Source organism: Galleria mellonella, unplaced genomic scaffold, assembly GCF_026898425.1.
Source record: "Galleria mellonella isolate WM207_F2 unplaced genomic scaffold, CSIRO_AGI_GalMel_v1 utg116, whole genome shotgun sequence".
Lineage (NCBI taxonomy): Eukaryota > Metazoa > Arthropoda > Insecta > Lepidoptera > Pyralidae > Galleria > Galleria mellonella.
In genome coordinates, this window is record NW_026441978.1 from 298522 (window position 1) to 324799 (window position 26278).

The 26278-nt window shown below is 38.0% G+C and overlaps 2 protein-coding genes across 4 annotated transcripts in view; one reads left to right on the forward strand and one right to left on the reverse strand.

Moving 5' to 3' along the window:
• LOC113515712 (prominin-like protein) overlaps positions 1-12851 on the forward strand; it is a 94373-nt gene extending 81522 nt beyond the window's left edge. For all 3 annotated transcript variants that reach the window (XM_052894518.1, XM_052894529.1, XM_052894520.1), the window contains 3 exons: positions 7612-7803; positions 8286-8366; positions 8802-12851. In XM_052894518.1, the coding sequence (XP_052750478.1) occupies positions 7612-7803; positions 8286-8366; positions 8802-8814 (286 nt within the window). In that variant the 3' untranslated portion in view covers positions 8815-12851. The remainder of the gene's footprint in view (positions 1-7611; positions 7804-8285; positions 8367-8801) is intronic.
• A 1693-nt stretch (positions 12852-14544) lies between these two features.
• Positions 14545-26278, reverse strand: part of LOC113510991 (sodium-independent sulfate anion transporter-like) — a 64892-nt gene continuing 53158 nt past the window's right edge. Inside the window, exons 7-14 of the mRNA XM_052894535.1 lie at positions 21417-21600; positions 20757-20921; positions 19980-20167; positions 19143-19257; positions 18405-18550; positions 16882-17052; positions 15667-15850; positions 14545-14749 (exon numbers count right to left, since the gene is read on the reverse strand). Coding sequence (XP_052750495.1) covers positions 14748-14749; positions 15667-15850; positions 16882-17052; positions 18405-18550; positions 19143-19257; positions 19980-20167; positions 20757-20921; positions 21417-21600 — 1155 coding nt within the window. The 3' untranslated portion in view covers positions 14545-14747. The remainder of the gene's footprint in view (positions 14750-15666; positions 15851-16881; positions 17053-18404; positions 18551-19142; positions 19258-19979; positions 20168-20756; positions 20922-21416; positions 21601-26278) is intronic.

Consider the following 26278-nt stretch of genomic DNA (forward strand, 5'->3'; position numbering starts at 1 on the left):
TCGCGCTGTTTGTATTAAGTGTTTGAAAAGTATCTTGATATTTCAACTATATTCCTTGGGAAAAGTTGTTCAGTTTCTTGAATACTAATATTGGCTTGGTATATTCATTACTACTAACCCTGTATAGTGTACGTTCAGCTCTATAAAGATTGCGACTGCGCAGATTTGTAAAGCTGAGTTTACATTGCATGCATGAGTTGAATAGCTTCCTTGGTTTCGGTTTTTTTCTCCTAATGAATAGTTTATCTTTGGTTGATTCTAATTTTGAATTAGAATAGTTATTTACGCTGGTGGACGGTATGGTTTTTATTGGTGTCTAGTTTTAGAGCAACGAGAAGCATGCGGTCGCGGCAGCATGGTCGCTAACACGTGCACGTAACCCCGCATGGAGTACGCGCAGCGGGCTCTGTTACTTTCTGTTGGATTAATTTCCGTTCATTTCCTTTGGTTGAGTTACTTTAACGAGTAGGGCTCACACTTGTCACCGTGTAACGGTCGGCCGCGTGCGGTGCGGGCGCGATGTAGTGATGTGACGTTTGGTTGTGCACCGCGGCGTCAGAGGCTCGAAGCGCAGCACGCTCGACATCGAGGGCAAGATCGCGGAGTGGCGCGGCCGCCAGCCCACCGCGCCGCTCGCCTCGCCCGCGTCCGGCGCGTCCGGCGCGTCCGGCGTGTCCGGCGCCAACGCCGCGTCCGGCGCGTCCGGCGGCGGCCGCTCGGGCACGCGGCTGCTGCTGGCGGGCGACGGGCCCGAGGTGGTGTGCCAGCTGGTGCCGCCCGCGCTCATCGACGACCTCAAGACGCGCCTCGACGCCAAGGACGAGGACAACGAGTCCGGCATACACGAGTCCGAGTAAACGGCCCCACGCTCGTCGCCGCTCAGTTTTGTCTATGATTATATCTTTTTACATTTTATTCTCAAAAGAAGGTCACTTGTTTATCAACCTATTTACCTATTAGTTATTGGAGTGTTTTGTCTCTGTCTTTCGAGCTTAATTATCACTTTGAAAGAGAGGTTCGAAACGTATTTTGTTATACTCATACAGTTTTATTGAACGAACGAATGAATGAAATAAATACGCTCAGGCGTTTGCATTTTTTTTTTTTATAATTAAAGAGTATTTAACACGGTGTGAATGTTATTTAAAACCATCGACTTTAGTATTTTTAATAGTTTTGACGTATTAAATACATGTGTATTAATATTTTGATGGAATTCATAATTGTATTAAATATACGAATTAACGGAGGGAACACAATTGTTTACTCAACGAATCGTATTGAATGTTTAATAAAAATATAATATTACGCACGTAAGGGACAGTCTTTTGCGTACGTGTTGTTTGCCAAAATGAACACTAGACAGACTATAATAAGAAGGACTAAACTACCGTCTTTATCTCTATATCACACTCCAGAAACTTAACACAAAAACGGCGTTAACGAGATGAAATTTTTTTTAAAACGATGCGTCGTTTTCTAATGATTATATTTTTCACAGGGAGGGGTTGAGGTAATCTTGAGGGACAGGGTTTAACCTGGATTCGTGACGGTATCTAGTGAAAAAAAATATGCGTTAAAATTACACCAAAGACTGTCTCTGATTGACTCTAGTCTACGTCTTTACACCTTTAATATTTTACCATAGACAAGAAACTAAGTATTACGTGATTTTACCGTTCTAGTATTTAACTTTTTATATAATTCGAATTTCGATGTTAGATTTAAGTGTATTAAGGCTTTCGCAGACGAAGGACATTTTGTGCGAGAACATTGTTTCCCTTTATTTGCCTTGTCTTCTCGGACTTACAGATACGCGGCATAAATTATACTTTGGTCTTAAAAGCCTTAAGATCAATGCTGCAGCGTACACTTGTTATTTAAATATAAGGTTATTTTCTCATAGGGATATTTTCTCTGCGTACAAAATATCCGTCGCATGCGCAGCCGTTTATAAGTAACTGGTTCCAGTAAGCAGCCATTTCTGTGTGGGCGTGCAACGCGAAATGTCTTCCATGGCCAAGAGCGACCATCCCTCGAGTCTGCTGTCCATTCTCGTAACGTATTCATATCAACTATCGCGTTTTATATACTATTTATATAAAATTATACTGTTTTACTAATGTTTTAGCATAAATTTGTCTCCGAAGGGCAAGTCTACGTTTTATATCATCACATCTACCGACTATATCAAGTATATCACTAAACAATATATTATAAATAGAATATACAGTTAAATATAGTTCCGCTTTCGCTTGTATTGCCGCGACGGACGTAGGGTATGACCGGGAAATAAGTTAGCAAAAGTAATTTCTCGAAAATGAATTTAGCTATTGAAACATTTACAAGTAGATTATGTTACAGGAAAATCTCGATTATCGGAATCAAATAAAACCCGGTTTAATGATATTCCGTATAATCGAAAATCCGGTTTAATGATATTCCGTATAATCGAAAATCCGGTTAATCGATGTCAAAGTCAAATCAAACAATAAATAAATTTTAATATTTGTTTAAAATTTTGTTTAGAAATAATTAGTTATTAATCTTTGACGTAATAAATCGCATTTTTTCATTGCGGCTAAGACCCTAATGGGCTTCAGTTGTAACAACTGTATAGGATCAGATTCGTCCTGTTTTTTTTTCCGGATAATCGAATTTCGTATAATCCATTTTCGGATAATCGAGATTCTACTGTATTTGTTGGTATTACATTTGGAAACATTAGTCCGTTTAGGTTTAAAAGCCATTGGCTTCAAAACTTGGCCAAAATATTACTAAGTTTATGTTGAAGATTATTATCACATTTTGTGACAATAAAATTGTAAGAAAATAGTTGTACCTAATGTCTCACTTGTTTATAATAAGGACTGCCATGCTATTTACTAACCTAAGCGAGACTTGGCCAATTCTTACCTCGGTTCGACGACAAAGTTACGTCCAAAGACAATCTACAACCGCTTGTGCCTCGCCAAACGTTTGCGTTCTGAACAAAGATTGGACGATAATGTGACACTTTTTAATACTTATACGCGAGCTTTATAGATCAAAGTGTGTGGCCAATGTTTGTCCCGAACTCGCAACGTTCACGTTTGTAACCCGTATACTATGATGCAACGCTTGTACAATGTTCGATCTCATAATATAAGTACATATATAATCATACTGTAGTGAACTTTTATACGGCGTACCGATTATCATTTGGAGGAGTTTTTCAAGTAGTTTTGATACTGTACAATACAGTAGCGTGGTTTGTATATGCATTTACTGTTCTCGTTGAAAGTCCATGATTGCACTTTTGCAATAACAAGTAGGTAGGATTATAAATTTCGTTAGTTATAAACATCTCGTGCTTCTGTCGTGATGTTGCCATTTGAGAATTTCGAAATTTTGATGTTAACCACTAAATAAATTTTGTAAAAATTATATTTTAGTAAATTTGATGATATATAGGCGTCGGATATTGATATTTTTTTAATTAAATATGAACTTTTAAATAATATTATTACAAATTTGTGTTAATTAATTTACTTATATATATTACTACAACACTGCAATATTTGCAGTGAATTTAGAAAATAGTGCGCCTCTCATGAAGAGAAAAATGTCTGAATTTATAATAATAAATGTAAAAAGTAGTTTTTTTACATTTTTCTATATAGATAATTTTTTTTATTAATTTATTTAACTAAGTCAAGAAACGGGCAATTATGTTATAATTTGTATAATTAAAACAGTGATATAGTATTTATCATATCAATAATTTAGTTTCATGATATTTGATACGCCACTAGATCGTATAGTTAAGAACTATATTCATATGAAGGAAATAACATTAGATAGTTTGCTCATAATATTGGGCCATAGAAAGCAAGGCTTTCTACACTACACACTTATTGGTGATGGAAATAGACAGCATATCAGTATTACAACATGTTATACAGGGCGCAAGGGATGGGTTGGCAAAAACGGAAACAGTGAGTTCAGGCTATTATTCTGAAATGACAACCAGTAGAATTTCTTTCCGGAAAATTTTAAATTTATTTTCTGCTTTTTCATTTAAAATTATGTAATTTATGATATGAAATATAATAATAATATTTTATAGTGAAATACTATGAAAGACTAAAGAATAGAAACGTAATACACGTTTTAAAATCCTACCGCGACACGCAGAATCAGCTGCATAAAGTCAACGCCACAAGCGTACGAAAATTACCTACGAAGAAGCGCGCTACTGAGCGCTCGCTGTAGGTATCACGCGTCGTGTGGATCGTAAAATTTCAAATACATTGCGCGGCGTTCATACTTAAGAATCGTTAATTATACGGCTGTGGTGCATTTCCAGTGGAAAAATAATCTGCCATCTGATTCAGACCGTTCACCTGGATTAGCTGTTTTCGTTTTGGCCAACCTGTCCCTTACATCCTGTATAATGTTTTAGGGGCTCGCTTCGCTAGATAGGTGAACATATATAAAAAATAAATAAGTACACGTACTTGTGAATGTTTTTTACATTTACCTATATACTCCTAAATTTGTATATCTACTACAATGTAGTTGCACTGAAGTGAATTGATGTACCCGTGCTGCCAGTATCTCTCACACTTATCGTGTTAGCTAGGTAGGCATAATACAATTATACATAATTAAAAATTAGTACAATAAGTTTTTAATACTAATAACCTATACTTACAATAACTTAGTTAATACTAATATTAACTTATCATATTTGATATGTTTAGCAATATGTCACATGTCTGCATTTTAATGTATCTGCATGTTTTTTTTTTATTAAAAATCCATTGACTATTTTGAAAGTTGTTTTTTAAATATACAGAACTAAAAATGTATGAAGTAAAGCTTATTCTAAGCATATTCTAATTTTAAATGTTTAAATGATTTTCATATTTAAATGGTAGGTGACGAGATGTAACAAACGTAAATTAGTAAACGAAAACAATGTTGTGCCAATAAACTACTTAGTAAATATATTTCATTCTATTTTTATTATAATTGTAGAGTTTCGGAAAATTTTTTGGTATTATGTACAATGTCTGAATACAAAATGAAATATCTCCCTTGGGTCATAATAATTCACTTGTAATAATTGTACATTTATAAAAAGTCTTGTAATAATTATTACATTCACCTAAATACATAGATAATTATTTTTTATCAAAGTGTTTGACATCATACGTGTTCTAATATTGTTCGTTTTTCTTAATATTCGACATATTGCATTATCAATTAAGATAATATCCAAAGCATTAATTCTTGTGTCCGTAAACAGTATTTAAGAGTTGCCACGTTATGTCAACTGTACCTATGTTATATACACATCTTGATGTTTCAAATTTATACCTACACTGTAAGGTAGCTGTTTATACCTATTTGTAAGTAACGCTTGTATTATAGATGTTTGTCGGATTTATATTCATTACCTTGTATCAAGTTGTTTTATTTTCTAATATTAAACAAAATTGCGTTGTATATCCGAAGACATTCTATAAATTCCATGCTATTTTTTATACTGCTAAAATTGGTTAAAATGTTGACGGTTTACTTGATGGATTAGTGGTGACCGTAATTTTTTTTACTTTGTCTCTCCTTAAAGTCGTTCAATGAAACACTAAGATTAATACAGTAGTATTTTGTAACGTGTCGAGATATAATAGTAGTGAGTTTACTCTGACTCGTGTCGGCGAACTGGCTGATTGTACGCCGAAAGTTGGTCCAATGTTGGCCGAAAGTTGACGCTCTGTAGACCGAAAGTTGACTTATTGGTCAACCAGGACGGAGTTGCAACCTGCCGACCGCTCATATTGTTGACGGTAACGAATTACATTATATACTTACCTCTGCGTGTGCTTGCGACACTGGGTGCATTTATTTTTGTTTGTAGATCTTGATTTCTTTTCTTTCTTGCACATTTGTTGTTTGTAATCTTACGCTGTAATTAGAAGTATATTTTTTATAATTATTTTAATAATCTTTCCCTTTAAAGCGAATCTTACATCTTGGGTACAGAGGAATAACACCTGAGTCCTCAGGAATGGCAACGCATGGGGGGTATTATGGGCGAAACAGTATACTCTGTTATGTCTATGGTACTGCTCATGTCTATAGGCGACTGTTAGACGACCACTTTCCATCAGGTGGACCGTCAGCTTGTTTGCCATTCTAAGTTGTATAAAAAAAAAAAAGTCTTGTTCGTTACTCTGTTTGAGTCCATAGATTGTTATTTGCTCTTCTATTACAGTTAATTGTTTGATATAATAATATTTTATGTATATATTTATTTATTTAATATATTATGTGTATGTTATTATTAATGTTTTATATTTTTCCTCTATTCAATAATGCACCGCCTACTTATTTCTCGTTTTGCCCAGTTGTTAGCGTGCCACGTTTCGTAGACAATATATATGTCTTCTAAGATTATCCCCCCCCCCCCCCTCTCTTAGACAAGTAGCAAACGCATATATAGATAGATACATGCTGTGTGTTGTTTTATCTGATGCAGCCAGTAACGAAACCATGTCTGCCGATGGATTCTTTTGCCATTTGTCTAAGCGGGCTCGTCCACTTGGAATGTTTCAGTTAATATAGAAATATAAATTTAACTTTTTTTTTTTTAATTTCCGCCATTATACTTTTAGTGATATTTTGGTTATGGCACTGGTTTGTTTGGACGGGTTGGTTTGGTGGATGCATGTGCGCACGCTATTTTTTTTTTTTTTGACCAATAGATACTTATATTTTTGGTCAGCTTTTTACGGTTTGGATACAATATTATTTGTATATTTATTTTTTTTTTATTTAGATAAAGATGCCGGCTTCAAACGTTATTAGAATTAGGATTATTTATTTAGATACAAATTAAGATAACTTTGCAATGCAAAAAGGTTCAAAGCTCAACGTGGAATTCAAGAGCGAAATAATAGTTCAGTAACGCTGAAAACTAATCAGAAGCTATAAAGATTGTTCAGTTGTTTTAGAAAATTGACAATTAATTGCGACGTTGCCATATTTCGGTCAGTGTTCATAACCTTTTTATGAACGCTTTTACGGTAACACGTAGTGATGTGCAGCGCTCGTCTGGTAATTTTATCGATGTTGAATAAAACTATTTTTTTTGTTGATAACTTGTTAAAGGAATAAAAAAGATATTTTTGAATAATTTAATTTACCCCTATTTATTTGACTAAATTGCTTCATTATTAATAACTACGCTAGAAATTGCTAGAAAATTTTATTGTTTCGGTCTTGGTAGCATAATTATCGTACAAATGCTACATTTACTGCAGCTTTTTATTTTTGTATATGATGTAGGCATTATGTTGCGGTTCTACTCTATAACTACTCAATCAATGCATTATTCTATAGTTATAATAATTATCCTCGAACCTTCATTTATTCTCATATTATGCATTTTCATAAATTTCGTTAAAGTTTTTTCAAAATTAACTTTCGCGCTGCATGTTTTAAATAAGATGGGAATTAACAAATTAACTTTATGTTCAGAAGTCGGCTTTTTCATTTAATTAGAAAACAAGTATTCGTAGTTCCGCTGCCAGGTGGAAATGTTTGTGTTGCCGGGTGTTGCAGCGCCTACAAGGCAGAGAAGAGGGCCGGGCGCGAGGGTCGCGAGGGGCGAGACGGGCGCGTGCGCGGGCGCGGCGAGGGGGAGGGAGGCGGGGGCGGCGCGCGGGGCGCGGGGCCGGCGCGGCCCGAGGCCGCCGCGCTGGCGCCGCCTCTCGACGCACACCACGCGCGCAGATATAATGATATGGCGCCAAAGTGAGTATCCGCCATTTTATTCACCATTTGTCATACTCGATCTTGTCCACAATAATTTGTCACCACAGATGTCTCTGAACTTTTTACTTTTCTATTATGTCACTCTTATAACATATTGCAAAACCACTATAATAATACAATGCAGTCAAAGTAAGAGTAATTTTTCGCTGTATTGTAGCGTGTTAGCTATCAAAGTAAAAAAATCTAAGAGTTAAGCTACGTGTAGAAAAAATCTTAGATATCATTAATAAGTTTCTTTACTAAGTGATATAAACTAAATAGATAGTGCATATCCTTACTCTTCAAGTAACAGTTGAAGGGTAAGGCCAAGGTCGTAGACGTTACTATTCTTGTTTTGATCGCATTGTGACGAGTCACGCTCTGCTCGGAGTGCACGCGCACCAGCGATGCGCACGTTCAGTACGAGTGCACGAGCACGACACGCGCGACGCGGGGTGACGGTGTCCGACTGTGTATTGCAGGCACTGGGAAGAAGGCCCTCCCCGCTACCACGGGCCTACTGAGTACGAGCGACCCCCACCATACTACTATCCCGGACCAAAGTGAGTAACATACCGCTGGCTGCCTGTTGAATGACATCAACTAACATAAACCATTTAAACTATATTGTCTTAAGATTATAGAATAATCAATTATGATTCAGAGACAGTAATTATGTCACATAAAATTATGAATCAGATTCAGTACTAAAAATCTTAACGAAAGGATTTTTTCCAACTCCAACTTGATTATAAATAGAGATTTTATTAAAGAAAGTCGAACGGAAAATGATTAAATTTTGCAAAAATAGAAATTTTTTAAGCAATAATTTTATTAAAAATGTACTAAGATATTGTAGATACATAATAGATTATAGAATATCATCCGGCTCGAAATATCACAATAAATTTGATTTACGGATATTAGTTAATCGGTTTAATTTGAATATTAATTAATTAATGTAACAGTACAAATATGTTATATATTTTATTTTTCAGTGATAGACAGTAAATTTGCGCTCACCGAACTAGAAGAAGATCTACTAAAGTACTGAGGTCCACTCCACTCTTCCCCGCCTTGACTGTGAGGCGTAACATGCAACACGCAACGAAACAACGCAACATGATATGTTGCATTACATTTAATCTTTATACGACTATTTTTCCATAGTAATATGAGAAAATATAAAGTATATTTACAATAGGAAAGACGATACAAAGTCATTTAATAGGATAGTCATTATGTACTTTCGAGAAGTAATTATATTTTGAATACCAGTGCGATTTAAATGATATTCAAATTATTGGAATGCGTATGGAGGTAGTGTGATTGGTCACAGGCCATAGACTGCCTGACGAGAACTCTAACAGGCTTTGCAAGCATTCTGGGCGCCTAATACTCGTATTCGGCGTCAACTATGTCGTACATGTATAGTAATTTCACATATACTGGTGTAATTTACTTTGCATGGTCATACGTTACGTCGCCTTGTAAACGATATTGATAGGTGATAGCTTGAATATGTATGTAAGAGTTCTGAATTGCAAGAATTAACGATAAAGTTTTTATTCTGATTATTCATTGACGGGCAATTTTTAAAAAGAAACAGTTTTACATACCCAGGTATAGAGTTGTTATATCGATATCTAATCAGAATAGAGTCCCCATCACTAGTGAGGTGCTGGTTTGGCGTGAGATGGTTAAATATATTCGACGTTGTGTGTAGCCGTAACTATGATAATATTATCGTAAATTGTAACGTAGTGTCGTCGGTATGTAAATAAATATAAGTGGTATTAGAGACGGAGAACGGAGAACGGGGTCGACTCTCGGACACAGTAACTGCCATATTTCGACTGTCCATTTTGTTACGTTGTTTTGTAGTTTCGTCTCTACGTACTTCGGCTCAACGTTGACTTAGTATATTTGTGACCGCACGGTCGATTTGGCTTTAAATAATTTGTCAGAATTATAATTATATACTTTATACGTTTGTTGAGAGATCGCGGGATGCAAAGCCGCACAAAACATAATTTCGAAATCTGTGAGATTCTTTTATATTAAGCTTATTATCTTAATTTTAGGTAGTCGAAGTAATTCTCCCTCGTTTTTTCATTGCGCCCCTCCTCAGTTGGGCTGCTGTTCGTCTGCTTTGGTGTGGTTCGAATGAAAAAGCGATGGAGTGAATGTAACGAGTCAGTAGGTGGTAGCGTTCCACTGGTTCACACGTACACGTCACGTCACGTCACGTCACGTTGACGGTATCCGTATACATTTATTATTGAAGATTTACAACTAGCGTAATGGTGGGTACGGGCGGCGACTCGAGCTAACGCGCCGGCGGCCGCGCCGCACGCGCTCTGTGATCCTTTATTTGTTGATTTATTACTACTTTTACCATTGACTTCCACTTCTCTCTCTTAGAGAGCAGTCCCGAGATACACTGAAATCGAACTGACTATCTTACGAAAGAAGCAAAAAAGAATATCCATCTATCTAGTACCTGACAGAAAAAATAAACATTTATCTCAAAGAAACACTACTCGGAAACCAAAAAAAAGTTCGAGGCTTACCATGTTAGCACATGGTAACTTTCAGCTGTTTCAGGAAGTTATTTTTCTTTTGTCGTTTTTGAACACATTTTCCTTGTAAAAAACATTCAGTTTTACTTGTAGAACCCTTTTTAATTGCTCCCTAGCAATTATTACTCGAATGGGGAACACGTACTAAAATAATTTCTTTTTTCTTTTATTATACTCTTTTTTTTTAAATATAGTTTTGTCTATATTTTTATGTTTACTATTAACCCACCTAGGGTGCTATTTACACTATGCTTCCTCGTATCCCCCCCCTGCCCCCGCCACGTTCGCGTTTAGTAGACGGCGTCGTCGCCGCATTATGTAAACTCTGCTTTTTTTTTACTTCTCCTTATTACTAAGCAATTTTGACATATATTTTAAATGATTTTTGTTATTTAAAAAATGTTGTGGACACAAAGATTATAGTATTTTTTTATACAGGTTGGCCAAAACGAAAACAGCTGATCCAGATGACCGGTCTGAATCAGATGGCAGATTGTTTTCCCACCGGAAAGGCACTGCAGCCGTATAATTAACGATTCTTAAGTATGAACGCCGCGCAATGTATTTGAAATTTTACGATGCACACGACGCGTGATACGTATGCTGTTACTGTTTTTTGGTACTTCATAGTATATCACTAAAAAATATTTTTTTTTTATATTATGACACAAAATTATAGATTACATGATTTTGAATGAAAATATGGGGGGGGGGGGGGGTTGGAATTGAAATTTTCCATAAAGAATTTCCACTGGCTTTCGGTTCAGAATAATGGTCTGAATTCACTGTTTCAGTTTTTGCTAACCTGTCCCTTACACGCTGTATTCAGTAACTTCAGTAAGACAGTATGTCAAAATTATTTACTAAAAAGGGGAATTTAATGGAAACATAGAGTATATTAGGTGTATGTATTTAGATAAGGTATGTGATTATGCAATTTTTATCAGTTGACTCGGTGCGCGAGGCGAGTGCAGATCTTTATTTTAGTATTAACGTGTCATACTGTATTTGTTAGTTAGGAACGTTATATAAATGTATGCCAAATGTAATGTGGCTGGCGTCCGATCTCCGAGGACCACTGTTGGGGCTGTACGAACTTGTGTCGGCTTGTGAGCGACGCGGCTCGAGCGGCGACCATCGACCGCCCCGAGCGATTAGATGCACTTACATTGTACATGTGACAACTGCACCTGAAAAGTACGGTTTGCAAGAGATTTTTTATATTTTTTTTTCTAGATTATTTATTTACTAGACAATTGTTTATTTTAACAATAATGACATCAGAATATGGCGGAAAGAAAGACCTCTTTATACTGTGATTGCTTTATTGGTCGGCGGTGGTCGCTGTTTGTTATATATATATATATATATATATATATATATATATATATATAAATTGTATTATTGAATATTCTATTAGATTCTTCAAAATGTCTAATTTTTTTATTCTAAACAATACTGTTTAGATGTTTTTATATTTGCCAAGTGTTCATATCTTTGTGTAGCCGCGTCGTAATAGTGTCTTTGCACACGGACACATAAGCACCAGCTCAAATATTTATCGTATGACTTACATATAATTTAATTAACGTTGTATATGTATTTATACTATGTTAGTTCTGTCCGTGTGTCGAGACGTGGACACAGCTCTTGATCTCTATACAGGTGCGCCGCTCGTCTTCCTCTCACCGCAGCGCCCTCTCGAGGCCAGTACATACCAAACGTCGGAATTCGTACCTAACAAATATAGTTTTTTGTTTAGTTATATCAAAAATTCCGCGCGAAGATTTTTCCGTCTGGTATGTACCGACCCGTATGCTGTCTTTTTAAGGGACCACAGATAAAAAAAGTCATAGGAAGTACTAGGAATTTTATTGTCATGTTTTGTACCGCAAGATGTATTTTTTTTTTCTATTTTTAAAGTGTTTAAATGTTATTTTTAAGTTTTATTATTATTAAGTTTCGAGTAGGTATATATTTTTGCATCTGTTTTGACTAATCCAATTTGATAATTTGTCTGTGGTTTCCATAGACGATACAAGCGAGGGTGAACTCTATGCGGTGGTAACACGTACCTTTTACAAACCCGTGCTCACTTTTCAGTAGTTTCAAATGTAAACGTTCGTATCGGCGGGTGTATTTGTTTTACGCATGAATTTATTATGCTCAATTGTTCTGTACGAACCGGTGCTAGTGCACCGAGCCGGTACACTTAGTTTGTTCTTGTATTGAATTTAAATTTATTGCAACTTTAGCGAAATTACCTTGCATTGGTATGTACTGATACTGTTAGTGTAATGTATGTAGGTATATCTAAATATATGTAATTCACTTTATCCTCTAGGTATAACGATGGTACTCATAGTGTAACCAAAAATAAAATGCTCGCTGTTCGCGAAGGCTGTGCGATCCGCATCGGACTGTGTCGGGGATTGTAAAATAAACATTCGATTATTATCCAAATTATACGCTTGTTTCATTTACTACTCTCTGGTAGTTATTTATAGCCTTTATTTATTAATATTTTTTATTATACAATTTAGAATGGCAAACAAGCTAACGGTCCACCTAATGGAAAGTGGTAACCGTCGCCTATAGACATGAGCAGTACCATGGACATAACAGAGTATACTGTTTCGCCCATGATATCCCCCATGCGTTGCCATTCCTGAGGACTCAGATGTTATTCCTCCGTACCCTGTAAATTCACGCCATATCTTACCCTTCAAACCGAAACACAGCCATGCAAACACAACTGCTTCACGGTAGAAACACGAATGGAACAGAAGTACCCAAGCAATCGACTTTTGTACAAAGTCTCCCTCTGGTGTAATATGACGGAGAGAGATAAAGCACACCTTGATCGAATCACTTGGAATTGTAGACAAAACATTTATATAGTTTTTATAAAAAACTAGGTAAGTAGGTAAGGTAGAAATGGCAACACAGAGTCGTTATGTTACCCACATATATCACACATTTATATATCAAATACAATTGAAATTAAATAATGGGCTCGACTCTGTGTTGCCATTTATCTAAAACTATCTTTTACGAAATTCCTGTTTTGTCATCATCATCATCATCATATCATCTTTCTACTGTTCACTACTGAACACTGCTCTCCCCCTTGAGGCTGTTGCCAGTAGTTGCTACACTTGGCAGGCGAATTAGCAACCGCGATTAGGATTTGGAGACGTTTGCCCTGCTGCTGCTGCCCTATGGGTGGCCTATTCCATGCTGGGACCACACGGCAAACTACTCTATTATGCACTATCCTAGATTAAATTTATATTTTTTTTATACTACATAGAATGGCAAACACGCTGACGGCCCACCTGATGGAAAGTGGTAACTATTGTTTATAGACACGTATAAAAAATAGTAATTTATAGAGATATATAGTAATTTAAATATTTATCTCTTTTAACGTATTTATTAGAAATATAAACAATCACAAATGAAGATAAATAGAAATTATAACAAATGTACGTCATTTTATGCTATTTTTGCTACTTCAATTCCATATCAGGGGGGTAAAGAGGTTTCTTCAGGGTCGGCAGCGCGCGCGTAATATCTCTGGTATTGCAGGCGTTCATAGCTTCCGCTTACCATCGGGTGGGCCGTATGCTTGTTTGCCACCTCAGTGGTATAAAAAAAAAATATCAATTCTGATCTGATTACCAAATACACGCACTATAGTGCAACCATTTGCGCGTCTCGTTTGTGATTGCATTGCCAATATGTCAGAACGTAACACGTAATAGTACGTCAATGATGATGCCATAAAATACTACTATAACCCCTATTGTACCCTGAATCGATGTCTCATAAAGTTTTATCAATTGTCTACTTTCAGAAAGGAGAATTAATGGGTATAAATTACAGAGTCGTTCAAAAATTTTTAATTTAGGTTCAGATAAAATTGCATTGATATATTAAAAAAATATTCGATTCAATAGTTTTTACATGTTTATTATACTGTAGTAGGGAAGAACAGTCATTTTTATACTTAGGCAGTTTACACTATCAAACTATCAAAAGCGCCTGCATACGTAATTGTGTTCCTAATATGCATAAAGTATTGATTTACAAATCCGATTATTTTTCATAGTGTAGGTAATACGCTACAAGGTGTACATAAAAATAAAATACAATATAAAAACAAACAAGTAAGCAACACTTTATTATCTAACCGTCCTCACTGTGCTCAGTTGTTACTATGTACCACTAAGCACTAAAGTGCACACATAAATAATGACATAATAGACGTGTGTGTGTGTGTGTGTATATACAATGAATACTGCTGACCCGCTGCACACGCGGGCTGGGGTCTGGGCCTCGCCGCGCCCTCCGCTAACGCTCTGCGGGGAAAATATCACTTTATGAGCATTCATCGATCATCTGTAATTTTAAACTTTACAATTACTTGAGAAATATTAAGTTGACAATGCGTTAAAAAAAAGGAAATTATAAAGAGATTATTGTGGTCTAGGTATTTCTATTTCATTAGTGTTACGGATGTCAAGCAGCCGTGGTTGCAATAAATTGTAGTGGTACTGAACTGGGTACGGAGGTACTTTTTTTTATACAACTTAGAATGGCAAACAAGCTGATCACACAACAGAGTATACTGTTTCGCCCATGACACCCCCCATGCGTTGCCATTCCTGAGAACTCAAGTGTTATTCCTCTATACCCTGTAAATTCACGCCATATCTTACCCTTCAAACCGAAACACAACTGCTTCACACAACACAACACAAATGCACCAAGAATGGGATAGAGTAATTAGTACTGTAATCAATGCTAGATTTATATTGTTTTAAGGCGCCGCTGTAACCACCCTCTAGGAAGGAAGAGGAGAGTAATTCACTTATATTTATTAATTTGGCTGTTTATTAGAGTGTCGGTAGGCGAGGTAGGTATTGTAAAGTGATTGAATGAATAGTGAATAAATGATAAAAGCGTAAAATGTCATCTATATTGCTGTTCATGTCTATAGGCGATGGTGACCAAGTTTATTTTTTATGTAACTTAAAATGGCAAACAAGCTGACGGCTCAGATGAGCCGTCAGCTTGTTTCATCTATCAGATGATAGATGAATGATAAAGCGGTAACCATTGCCTAAGTATAACAAACACAGTATATACTGTGTCATCCATGATATCCTCATGCGTTGCCAATTAAGGTGTTATGCCTCTGTAGCCTGCTATTTGTATGTGTGAATGTATAGCGGTGCGGTGTGTGTGTGGCGGCGGGTGTGGGCAGCGTACTGACACGCGTGGTGCGCGGCGGCGCGGTGCGCGCGCAGCAGCAGGCGGTCGAGGTCGGCGCGCGACGCGCAGTGCACGAACTCGCGCGGCCGCACGCCGCGCAGCACGCCCGCCAGCGACGGCTTCACGTTGTAGAAGATGATCGTCTGCCCGCGCACGTGGAAGTCCTCGATCAGCGACTTGATGCCCTGCCCGACAATGCTTTTGCTGATACCACCATCCGACAGATTGGTAAACAAAACATACACAGTATTGAAGCTCTAGACTAGAAGGTAGACACATGAGAGTGGAAGCTTAAAGAAGTAGTTAAACTGTTATGTCTTCCTTTCCAATATACTTTTGTTTTTTAGTAAGTACTCAAATATAACCTATGATTTCATTCGTATAACCGGGATATATTCATTGATCGATTGGGTTAAAAGAAGCTTTATAACCTTTCAATTCCATATGGTATATGTATATCTAATTTCAAAGATATTGGTTAAACTGTCAGAACGCTATAAGGTAACAAACATACTCACTTTCATATTTATTATTTAGTAAAGATTATATAATTTTCGCAATAAACTTAATATAAATATGATTTTTCATAAAGCAGTGGCGTAACTATACAATTTGGGGCCTGTGACAAATTTTTTTGATGAGGCCCTATCAGTAAAAAAAACATTTCTGAGCTCGCGGCCTCTTGAGACGGGACCCTTTTGGGTCGGGGGCCCGTGGCATTTTGCCAGCCCTGCCACTCTATTGTTACGTCACTGTCATAAAGCTAAGTAAATAGAAGCTTATAATTCAAAACTTGTTATTATTTATATACTACTTAGATAATAGATAAACATAATTATTAGTAGTTTTTATACAACTTAGAATGGCAAACAAGCTGACGGCCCACCTGATGGTAAGTGGCAACCGTCGCCTATAAACATGAGCAGTACCATGGACATAACAGAGTATACTGTTACGCCCATGATATCCCCCACGCGTTACCATTCTTGAGGTATACAAGCAAACGACTTATGTACAGTTTTCTCCTGGTAATATTTGTAACTTTATCAAATTTCACGCTACGCTGACATACACAAACCGACAGAGTATGTCGGCTTAAAACCTCGTGACCTGAAGGTGGTTGCCTCCGGAGACAAGCTTGATTGATTGAAAAAGATAGAGCGTCAAGTGTGAAGTAGAAGAGTCCCCCGCGCTGGCGGCAGCGGTGCGCCGGTACCTTGGCGGCGGTGAAGTCGGCGGCCTGCACGTGCGTGGCGTCCAGCACGAGCGGCGCGGCGGCGGGCGCGCTGGCGGCCGCCTTGCGCAGCGCGCGCCGCACGAACTCCGCCGACGGGAACGACAGCGAGCGGTCCACCGTCGCCACCACGTGCGAGATGCCGTCCCGCGACTGCAACCGCGCACACGCACCAATCCGCTTAGTAACTAACCTCTAGTATGCGGCTGCCGATTTCCGTCATCGATCGGTAACTGTACACTGCTACACATAGCCTCCCCCTATGAAGGGAAGGGAGGGGGGTTGCCAGTAGTTTCCACACTTTACAATTGGCAACCGCAGTTTGATTTTTGGTGATATTTTAAGAGGGGACGCTACTGTCTACCCCTCCACTAAATATGCTTTCTTAGTCGCCTCTTACGACACCTACGGGAAAGGAAGGAGTGGCCTATTCTATATACGGCTATACAACCCTCTCGGCATAATACCTATATGGCTTTAAAACTGTAGTTTGACTAAGTGCAAATATAGCATTAGCCTTTAAGCTTTATTGTCGCTATAATCTTGAATCTCGTTACAGACTCTACAGATCTTAGTCCTCCCCTGATCAGGAGTGGTATTCCTACACCAATACAACATGGAGACGACGTTTGGTATTAACCAAGTCGTATCCAGTTAAGTCGATTTTCACGCGATGCCCTCTTAATACTTTCTTGATTAACCATAAAATAATTCCTGGTAAATTTACCACGACAATCTTGTTTTTTTTTTTTAATTGATGATAGTGGAATGGTAACCCTGCCTGCGCTAACGGTATTCGATGGCGGGGCACCAATGTGAAATGATAAGTAAAAATAATAAGGCAGGTCAAGTAGTCTATCGTGATGAATATACTCAGAATTCAACATGATAATTTCCAGGGGGAACCACGTGTAGATCGACCTGACCCTATATATGGGTATAGTCTCATTGCTAGCAATGGGACTGGTAGTCTATATTACTAACAATCCCTTCCCCCCAGCAATTTCTATATTGCTAACATTAATATATATTATATTTTTATGGATGATAATGAAATAGTAACCCCACCCGCGCTATCGGTATACACCGGCGGGGCACCAGAGAAGGATGATAAGTGAGGATGAAGCAGGTCAGTTAGCCCATCGTGACGAATTCAACAAGATGGTTCACGATGGTTTCCAGGGGGAACCACGTGGAGGTTGACCTGATAGGGCATATTGCTAGCAATGGGGCTGTCAAACTCCATTGTTAACAATCCCTTTCTCCTACATTGATATATTGCTAATAATGAAAGCAGGTCGAACTCCTATCTTTCTGGAAACTATCGTTTAATTCCATGTGTATTTATCACGATGAGTCACCTAACCTGCCTTTTCATCTTCACTGGTGCTTCGCCAGTGCCAGCCAGATAGCGGAGACAGGCTTACCATTCCATTATCACCTATAAAACAGGGTTACAACTCAATTTTATTCCATGAAAATCGAATGTAAGATAAGATACGTACAATGGCATGCGTGACCTTGACGGCGGGCCTCGCGGAGGCGTACAGCAGGAACACCAGGTTGACCGCGATGCCGATGACGATGCCCAGCTCGAGCCGCGTCACGAGGCACGCGCCGAACGTCACCACCGCTGGGATTATGTCCAGTTCTGGGAATAGCCACAATATCAGCTTATTATACATTTGCTTTATCAATGCAGGTGGCTTATGGCCGTACCTTGTGGCAGTAGGTAGGGGGTAGGCCTATGTTTATTAATGAATAATTAATGGCCAAAATAATGATGACCATAAAGGTCTATTCTCCATATTGGTTAACCTTTCTTTGCATACTGGTAGAAATTTCCATCATAACATTGAATGCCTAATACTTGTGTTGTGGATGATTGCGTGTGATGATTGTGTCTGGATAATTTTTTAATGTCCATTGTAGAAAAACAAACATAGCTGTCAAATTTATTGTTTTAACCATTTTTCCTTTTATTTTAAAAATGAATTATGTCACTTTCATTATATGATTTTGAATTCACCAATAAAAAAAATCATGCAAAGAAGGGTTGTAACAGTGGAAAGATGATGGGTGTGTACAGATAGAAATAGACGTTTATATGAATAAAGAGTTATTGTACCCTAATTATTTTTGATGTTCTCTTCCGGTCTTTACAAGTATAGGGAAGGAGGAGGAGGGGGGGGGGGGAGGAGAAGTGTTAATAAAATAAAATTTATATACAATTCTGGTCTTACTTTTTGTCCTCCAAATGGGCTTGAATACGTGCAGTTCCATCATGAATACGACGGCGGCGATGATGACGGCCGCCAGCGACGCCTTGGGGATGTAGAAGAAGTATGGCGTGAAGTACTGGAATGCATGAAACAAATAGATATTATCTCGGTACATTGTTATAAATTATAATAAAAAATTAAGTAGGCTATGGAGTGAAATTATCTGGTATGGAGGCATAACGTTTTAGTTTTTTGGTGGTGCTGTGGGCATCATATGTGCATCATCTGCTATAGTGCAGGTCTTTTTTTCTATACAACTTAGAATGGCAAACAAGTTGACGGCCCACCTGATGAACAGTACCATGGACATAACAGTATACTCTGCCATCCCTTCTTTTCCTGTGAGTGTGGTAAGAACCGACTAAGGAAGGACGAGGGCAACAGCGTCCTTCTTAAAACATCTCGAAAGCCTAACTACGGTTGCCAATCCGCCTGCCAAGCGTGGCAACTACTTGCAAAACCCCCCAAGGGGAAGCTTATGTTTAGCAGTGGACAGAAAAAGGCTGATATGATGATGATTGCGGAGAATGGCTGGTTGTCTGACCTGCAGGGAGGGAGGGGGGAAAAGGATTGTAAGTAATGGAGCCAAATAGCTTCATTACTAGCAATATGCCTTGTCAAGTCGACCTCCACGTGGTTTCCCCTGGAAACTATCGTGGTTAATTCTAGTTGAATTCGTCACGATGGGCTACCTGACCTGCTTTCATTCTCATCAGTCATCTATCACTGGTACCACGCCAGTGTATACCGATAGCACAGGTGGGGTTACCATACTAATATTAGCCATTAAAAAAAGACCTGCAGCGAGAGCAGCACGAGGGCGCCGGTGTAGAGGCCGCCGGCGGTGGAGGCGACGCCGGACGCGTGGTTGACGGCGCCGCGGGACAGCGCGCCCGACACCGGCATCGAGTCCACCAGCGACGACGCGATGTTGCACACGCCCAGCGCCAGCATCTCCTGCGTCGCGTCTATGTACTTGCCTTCCGCTGCAAACACAATGTTGTTTGTTAAATTCGAAAATAAAAAAAAAACGACTAAATGTACAGACTTTCATTTCAAAGAAATTAGCTTAGAATCCCTCAGAAATTTGCTTTCCTTCTCGTATCCCATTAGCCCCTGACAATAATCTGTTTATAGCTTATTTATTGTGAGCCATCCTGATGATTTTAAACATGTCTGTAAGTTTGTGAGGATCCTGCTATCTGTAGATTTTAGATGATATTACAGCGTCTGATCGAGGTCAACACTGAAAAAAGTTTCAATTCGACAGCACAATCCCCATTTTAAAAGAAGTTTGAATTTGACACAAAAATCCCCATTAACAAAATGATCCGCCATTTATTGATTTCATTTGTTACAAAAAATGTGATAAATGAAGAACCGCTCGAGCGATTTTGTGCAAACTTCACATAAATAACAACAACAACTAAATAGTCCGAACAAAGCCTAAACATTTGGTTTGGGTAGGTGAGCCCGTTTTTGAGTTATAAAATTACAACGAAAAGTGGCATTAATTTTTTTATATATAGATAAATAAATAATTGCTATGTATTCTTTCAGAATAGGAATACTAACAGAATACTTTAGCGAGCGCGATGTTCTCCAGTATGGACAGTAGTGGCACGACGAAGATAGCGGATCCGAGTGTGGAGGTCATCTCGACGAACGTGTACGTGTGGTTGCCCACGGTCGCCGAGAACGGCGGCGGCTTCAGTTCCGGCAGGCCCGGCTTCACATCACCTGGACAATATATTTTATTTACAACGAAAGCAATCTGGCATATGAAGAAGCTGATGGTAAGAAGCGCATCAGCCTGTAAAATCTTGCATCGTTTGCAACACCAGAAGTCACTAGCGTAATCGTGATCTCAGTCAAATATTTCTAAAGCATATGTCACTCTTCAAATCAGAAAACAATATGCAATTATATGCATAGGTATAAGTAACTCAAGTATGCAGTGTTTTGCTGTGCATTAAAAGAGTCTTAAACAACAGTACAGAAGTTCGACCTCGTCCTTTCGAGTTATATCCTAAATGTATTCTGTGATGACAGAGGTGCCTAGCAAACAACGTTTGTACAAAGTCTACCTCTGGTAAAAAAAGTATATGTTTTTACATAAACACTAGATAGAAATATGATAAATGAGATGATTCAAATAAAAAAACCATGATTAATATATGATAATATTAATTTATCGTATCAAATATATGTTGATGAATAAAAAAAGATATGTACCGGTGAGTACGAAAGGTGACTTCTTCTGCGTGTCGAAGTAGTAGGCGAGTGCAGCGCACACCAGCACCACCAGAATGTTGCGTGTGGTGGACAGGAACCAGAGAGCTTGGGCGGCCGCGTTACGCAATTTTGCCGATTTGCCATCATCACCTTCCTTGGGGCTCACTTTGATATCTTTCACTTTCTGCAATATACGATAAAAATGCTCATTAAATAGATAAGAAATAGGTAGAAAATTATGACTTTGATCTAACTCATACAAGTAGGGGGGGGGGAGGGATTATTAATAAGACGGACTACCAGTCTCATTGCTAGCAATATACCCTGTCAGCTCGACCTCCACGTGCCCCCCCTTGAAACCATCGTGCTGAACTCTATGTGTATTCATCACGATGTGCTAACAGACCTGCCTTTTCATTCTCACTTATCATCACCCACTGCTGTCTCACCAGCGTTTACCGTCAGCGCAGGGCGAGGCGTTTCATTCCATTATCATTCATTATAAAAAAAAAAAAACTCATAGAAGTAAATCAGGCTTTTGCCATTGACGTCTTTTTGCCCCCCTCTTATCACGATATGATTTCCTCATCTTGATATTCGTTATCGTTTTCGTCTTGCAACTTATATCATTGCTCAGCGAGTTTATGCAAGGGTCAATGCAGTTACTGCATAACTGAACATATCAGTAGAATGTCAACACGGGTGTTCTTAGTACGATATATTTTAATCGAGCGATAAGCAATTAAAAGTGATGAAAGAATTAAACATTTTTACTTCATTTATCTTTTGTTTAAAAAATCATTTAATATATTGGAATATTTAATAAATCATTATGTAGCAACAGTAATCCGACACTCCGACAGTCCGACAATCTGGAAAAACTAATGGTTGTAGGCAAAATAGAGGGAAAAAGACCACGCGGACGTACGCCTAGTCGATGGTCGGACCAAGTAACCGCCGTTACGGGACTGTCTATTGCAGCTGCCCCGCGAGAGGCTGAAGACCGTGCGAAATGGAATAACATCATAAGAGAGGCAACAGACACCTTTCAAGGACACGACCTTCAGTAATGAAGAGGACGAAGAGAGAGATAGCAACAGTAATAATATTAACTATAGACATCGCCATCATATCAGCCTTTAACTGTCCACTGCTGGACATAAGCTTCCCCTTTAGGTGTTTTGCCAGTAGTTGCCACGCTTGGCAGGCGGATTAGCAACCACAGTTAGCCTTTGGAGATGTTTTAAGAGGGACGCTGCTGCCCAACACTCGCTTTCCCTTAGTCGATTCTTAAGACACCCACGGGAAAGGAAGGGGTGGCCTATTCTATGCCGGGACCTTACCGTTACTCGATTGGTAGTGAACGCGAAATTCAATAACAAAAATGATTTCTTCTTGTTTTCTTTAAATATTTATAATATTCAAGATACGTAACGAATGTGACAGTTTTTGAAAATGTTTGTACGTATGTAAATGAACACAAAAATAAACCACGTACACTAAAGTTTGTTTTATTCACGTGTACGTGAATGTACATATTTTTAATCTAGTAATTAGTTTCTCAGAATTCAAATACCTAAATAACATTAAATTGTGATGGAAAAATAACAATTGAAATTTACTAAAATAATTATGTGCCAGAGGGAGACTTTGTACAAAAATCGATTGCTTGTCCCATTCATGTTTCAACCGTGAAGCAGTTGTGTTTGCATGGCTGTTTTTCGGTTCGAAGGGTGGGATATGGCGTGGTGAATTTACTGGGTACAGAGGAATAACACCTGAGTCCTCAGGAATGGCAACGCATGGGGGGTATAATGGGCGAAACAGTATACTCTGTTATGTCCATGGTACTGCTCATGTCTATAGGCGACGGTTACCACTTTCCATCAGGTGGGCCGTCAGCTTGTTTGCCATTCTAAGTTGCATAAAAAAAATGTGCACTTTACAGCTATTATAAAATAAAAAAAATGTATAGGTCCAGTTCTAAGTTAGTTGTTTAATACGATAATTTACTATTAAGTAAAGAGATAGCTGCATTACGTTACCTTGTCACCGGTAATATAACTTATAGATTAAACAGGTTTTTACTGATTATTTTGTACCTTTTTAAATCAATGAACTTGAATAGATTCATCAATAACATCGATAATGTCCTGGTTGTTCTAATCTCAGTACAAGGTTGCGGTATTTGCATTGTCGCCGGCACCACATACACCTTACAAAGCAAAAGGACAATCGAATGTGGGTCAAAGGCGGATTTAACCGGTTTGTGCCGGATTGACATGACATGTGTCAGTAGACCAGGTACAAATTTGTTTGCAAGGCAATTAAAAAGTAAATATCACATCAAAACAACTGTCGCTACTGTTTTGTTGTTAAATAAAGTTTTATATAATAATAATCTATACTTGTAATAAATCTGTAGAGAGGTCAATTCTGTACATGAAATATATTTCTAAAATAACTATCAGGCGGTGATTAGTGATCGATACTGATGCCAAAAATGCAATCAGTAAAATTTTTGTCTGTCTCTCTGTGTGTTTAATCGAGTAGTTTTTGCGTCTATAAAGACGCAAAAACTACTCGGCGGATTTTAACGAAACTTGGTACAATTATTCTTCATACTCCTGGGCAGGTTGTAGTATACTTTTCATCACGCTACGATCAATAGGAGCAGAGCAGTGAAGGGAAATGTTGGGAAAACGGGAGAAGTTACTCCATTTTTAAGCTTCCGTCGCGTGTGCAGTCTTAATGGCCACTTTTTAAAATGTTAAAACGTCCACCCATTCGACGCCGGGTCGGGCCGCTAGAAGTAAATAAATTCTTTATCAAGGTAATCAGGACCTGCACAATTTTTATACAATATCAATTTATATGATCCATATGACTTGGCTTTACTTGATATGAAGTCTTCTTTTAAAATGTTAAGGGATTTTCTATACTAATTTCATAGCTGGATACGTTATGGTATATGTAGTAAGTATAAGTTTTCATTGTTATGTCCTTTTTTGACTCATCATCATCGTGATGTCAGCAATTATCTGTCCACTGCTGGCCATAGGCCTTCCTCATAGACTGCCATATGGAACGGTCTAGAGTCACTTGCATCTACTAACTCCATGTATTGCATTTGAGGTCGTCGCTCTATCTAGCGGAAGGCTGTCGTTTATTGCGTTTGCCTGTATTAGGTCGCCACTTAAGAATCTTTCTACCTTTAACTTTTTAATTTATAGTTGTGCCTTTTTCAGTTTCCCTGGTAGATGGCGCTTCAATGTATTTATTTTACTCTTTTCTTGCAACGTCAAAGTTTTTTTTTATTAAAAACTGTATGTATCTACGACGAAAATGAAGCCCATTTTTTAATTATTAGATATTCTTTATTCTTGACATAATGTACAAGGGCGAGCTTATTTCTAACTAGAGATTTCTTCCAGCAAATCTTTTCATGTGGATTTAATGTTATTTAAAAATAAAAAAAGGCAGTCGTACGATCTGTGTACATTGTATGAACATATTCGTAAGATATGTATACACAAAGAATAATACAAACTACACATTATAAATTACACAAATTACATAAACCTTGTAAATATATAAATATTGAAATAAATATATTATTATAGATATATCATTAGACGTAATCTACTACATTTAAACATTTTATTTTTAGCTTATATTGGTTCTTTATGGAAAAAAAATATGAGCTACTTATAAAAATGTAAATAACTGTAAATAGTACACTTGTAAAAATTTACTAAACTCCACTATAATATTTTTTTTTATGCAACATAGAATGGCAAACAAGCTGACGACCCACCTGATGGAAAGTGGTAACCGTCGCCTATAGACATGAGCAGTACCATGGACATAACAGAGTATACTGTTTCACCCATGATACCCCGCATGCGTTGCCATTCCTGAGGACTCAGTTGTTATTCCTCTGTACCCAGTAGATTCACGCCATATCCCACCCTTCAAACCGAAACACAGCCATGCAAACACAACTGCTTCACGGTTGAAACACGAATGGGACAGAGGTACCCAAGCAATCGACTTTTGTACAAAGTCTCCCTCTGGTCTGTCTGTCTTTAAAGAGTTTAACGAACTGTATTATATGGTATATTTGTAAAATATAATTCGCAGTACAGCTAGCCGCTCATCGTTTTACATAATAAAAGGAAATAATATAATAGATGTTGTGAAGCGATGTTGTGACACACGTCAATGTGTATGTTGACAGCCTTTATTGTGTTGGTGCACAAACATTTACACAAACGTCCTCTTCATGACGACTGCAGCCCGTCCACACAATGGCCACGTCACTCATTAACGATTCGTGAAAAGACGAATTCAAACGATACAAGAAACGATCAATAAAGTGAAAAGGGGAAAAGGGATTGTTAGTAATGGAGACTGAGAATCCCATTGCTAGCAATATACCTAACCAGGTCGACCTCCTCGCGGTTCCCTCTGGAAACTATCATGGTTAATTTCTGATGTATTCATCATGATGGGCTAACTGGCCTGTTTTCATTCTCATCGATCACCCTTCACTGGTGCTCCGTCAGCGTATCCCGTTAGCGCAGGCGGGGTTACTATACCATTTTCACCCATCAAAAAAAAGTACAAAAAAATACAATCGTAAATTTACAAAATTCATAGGTTTAGTCATTCGATTCGAGTCAAAGGATTCTATTGGGAAATCCCCAGACAATTAATGAAAAGAGCTACAGTTTTTTTCTGATATTAAGAGGCTAGTTTTATTTATTATTATTTTTTAATATATAACTTGAGTGACACAAGAAGACAGGCCATCTGATGAGAAGTGGTAACGTAAAGTTCATGGTACACTTCGTGCGTTG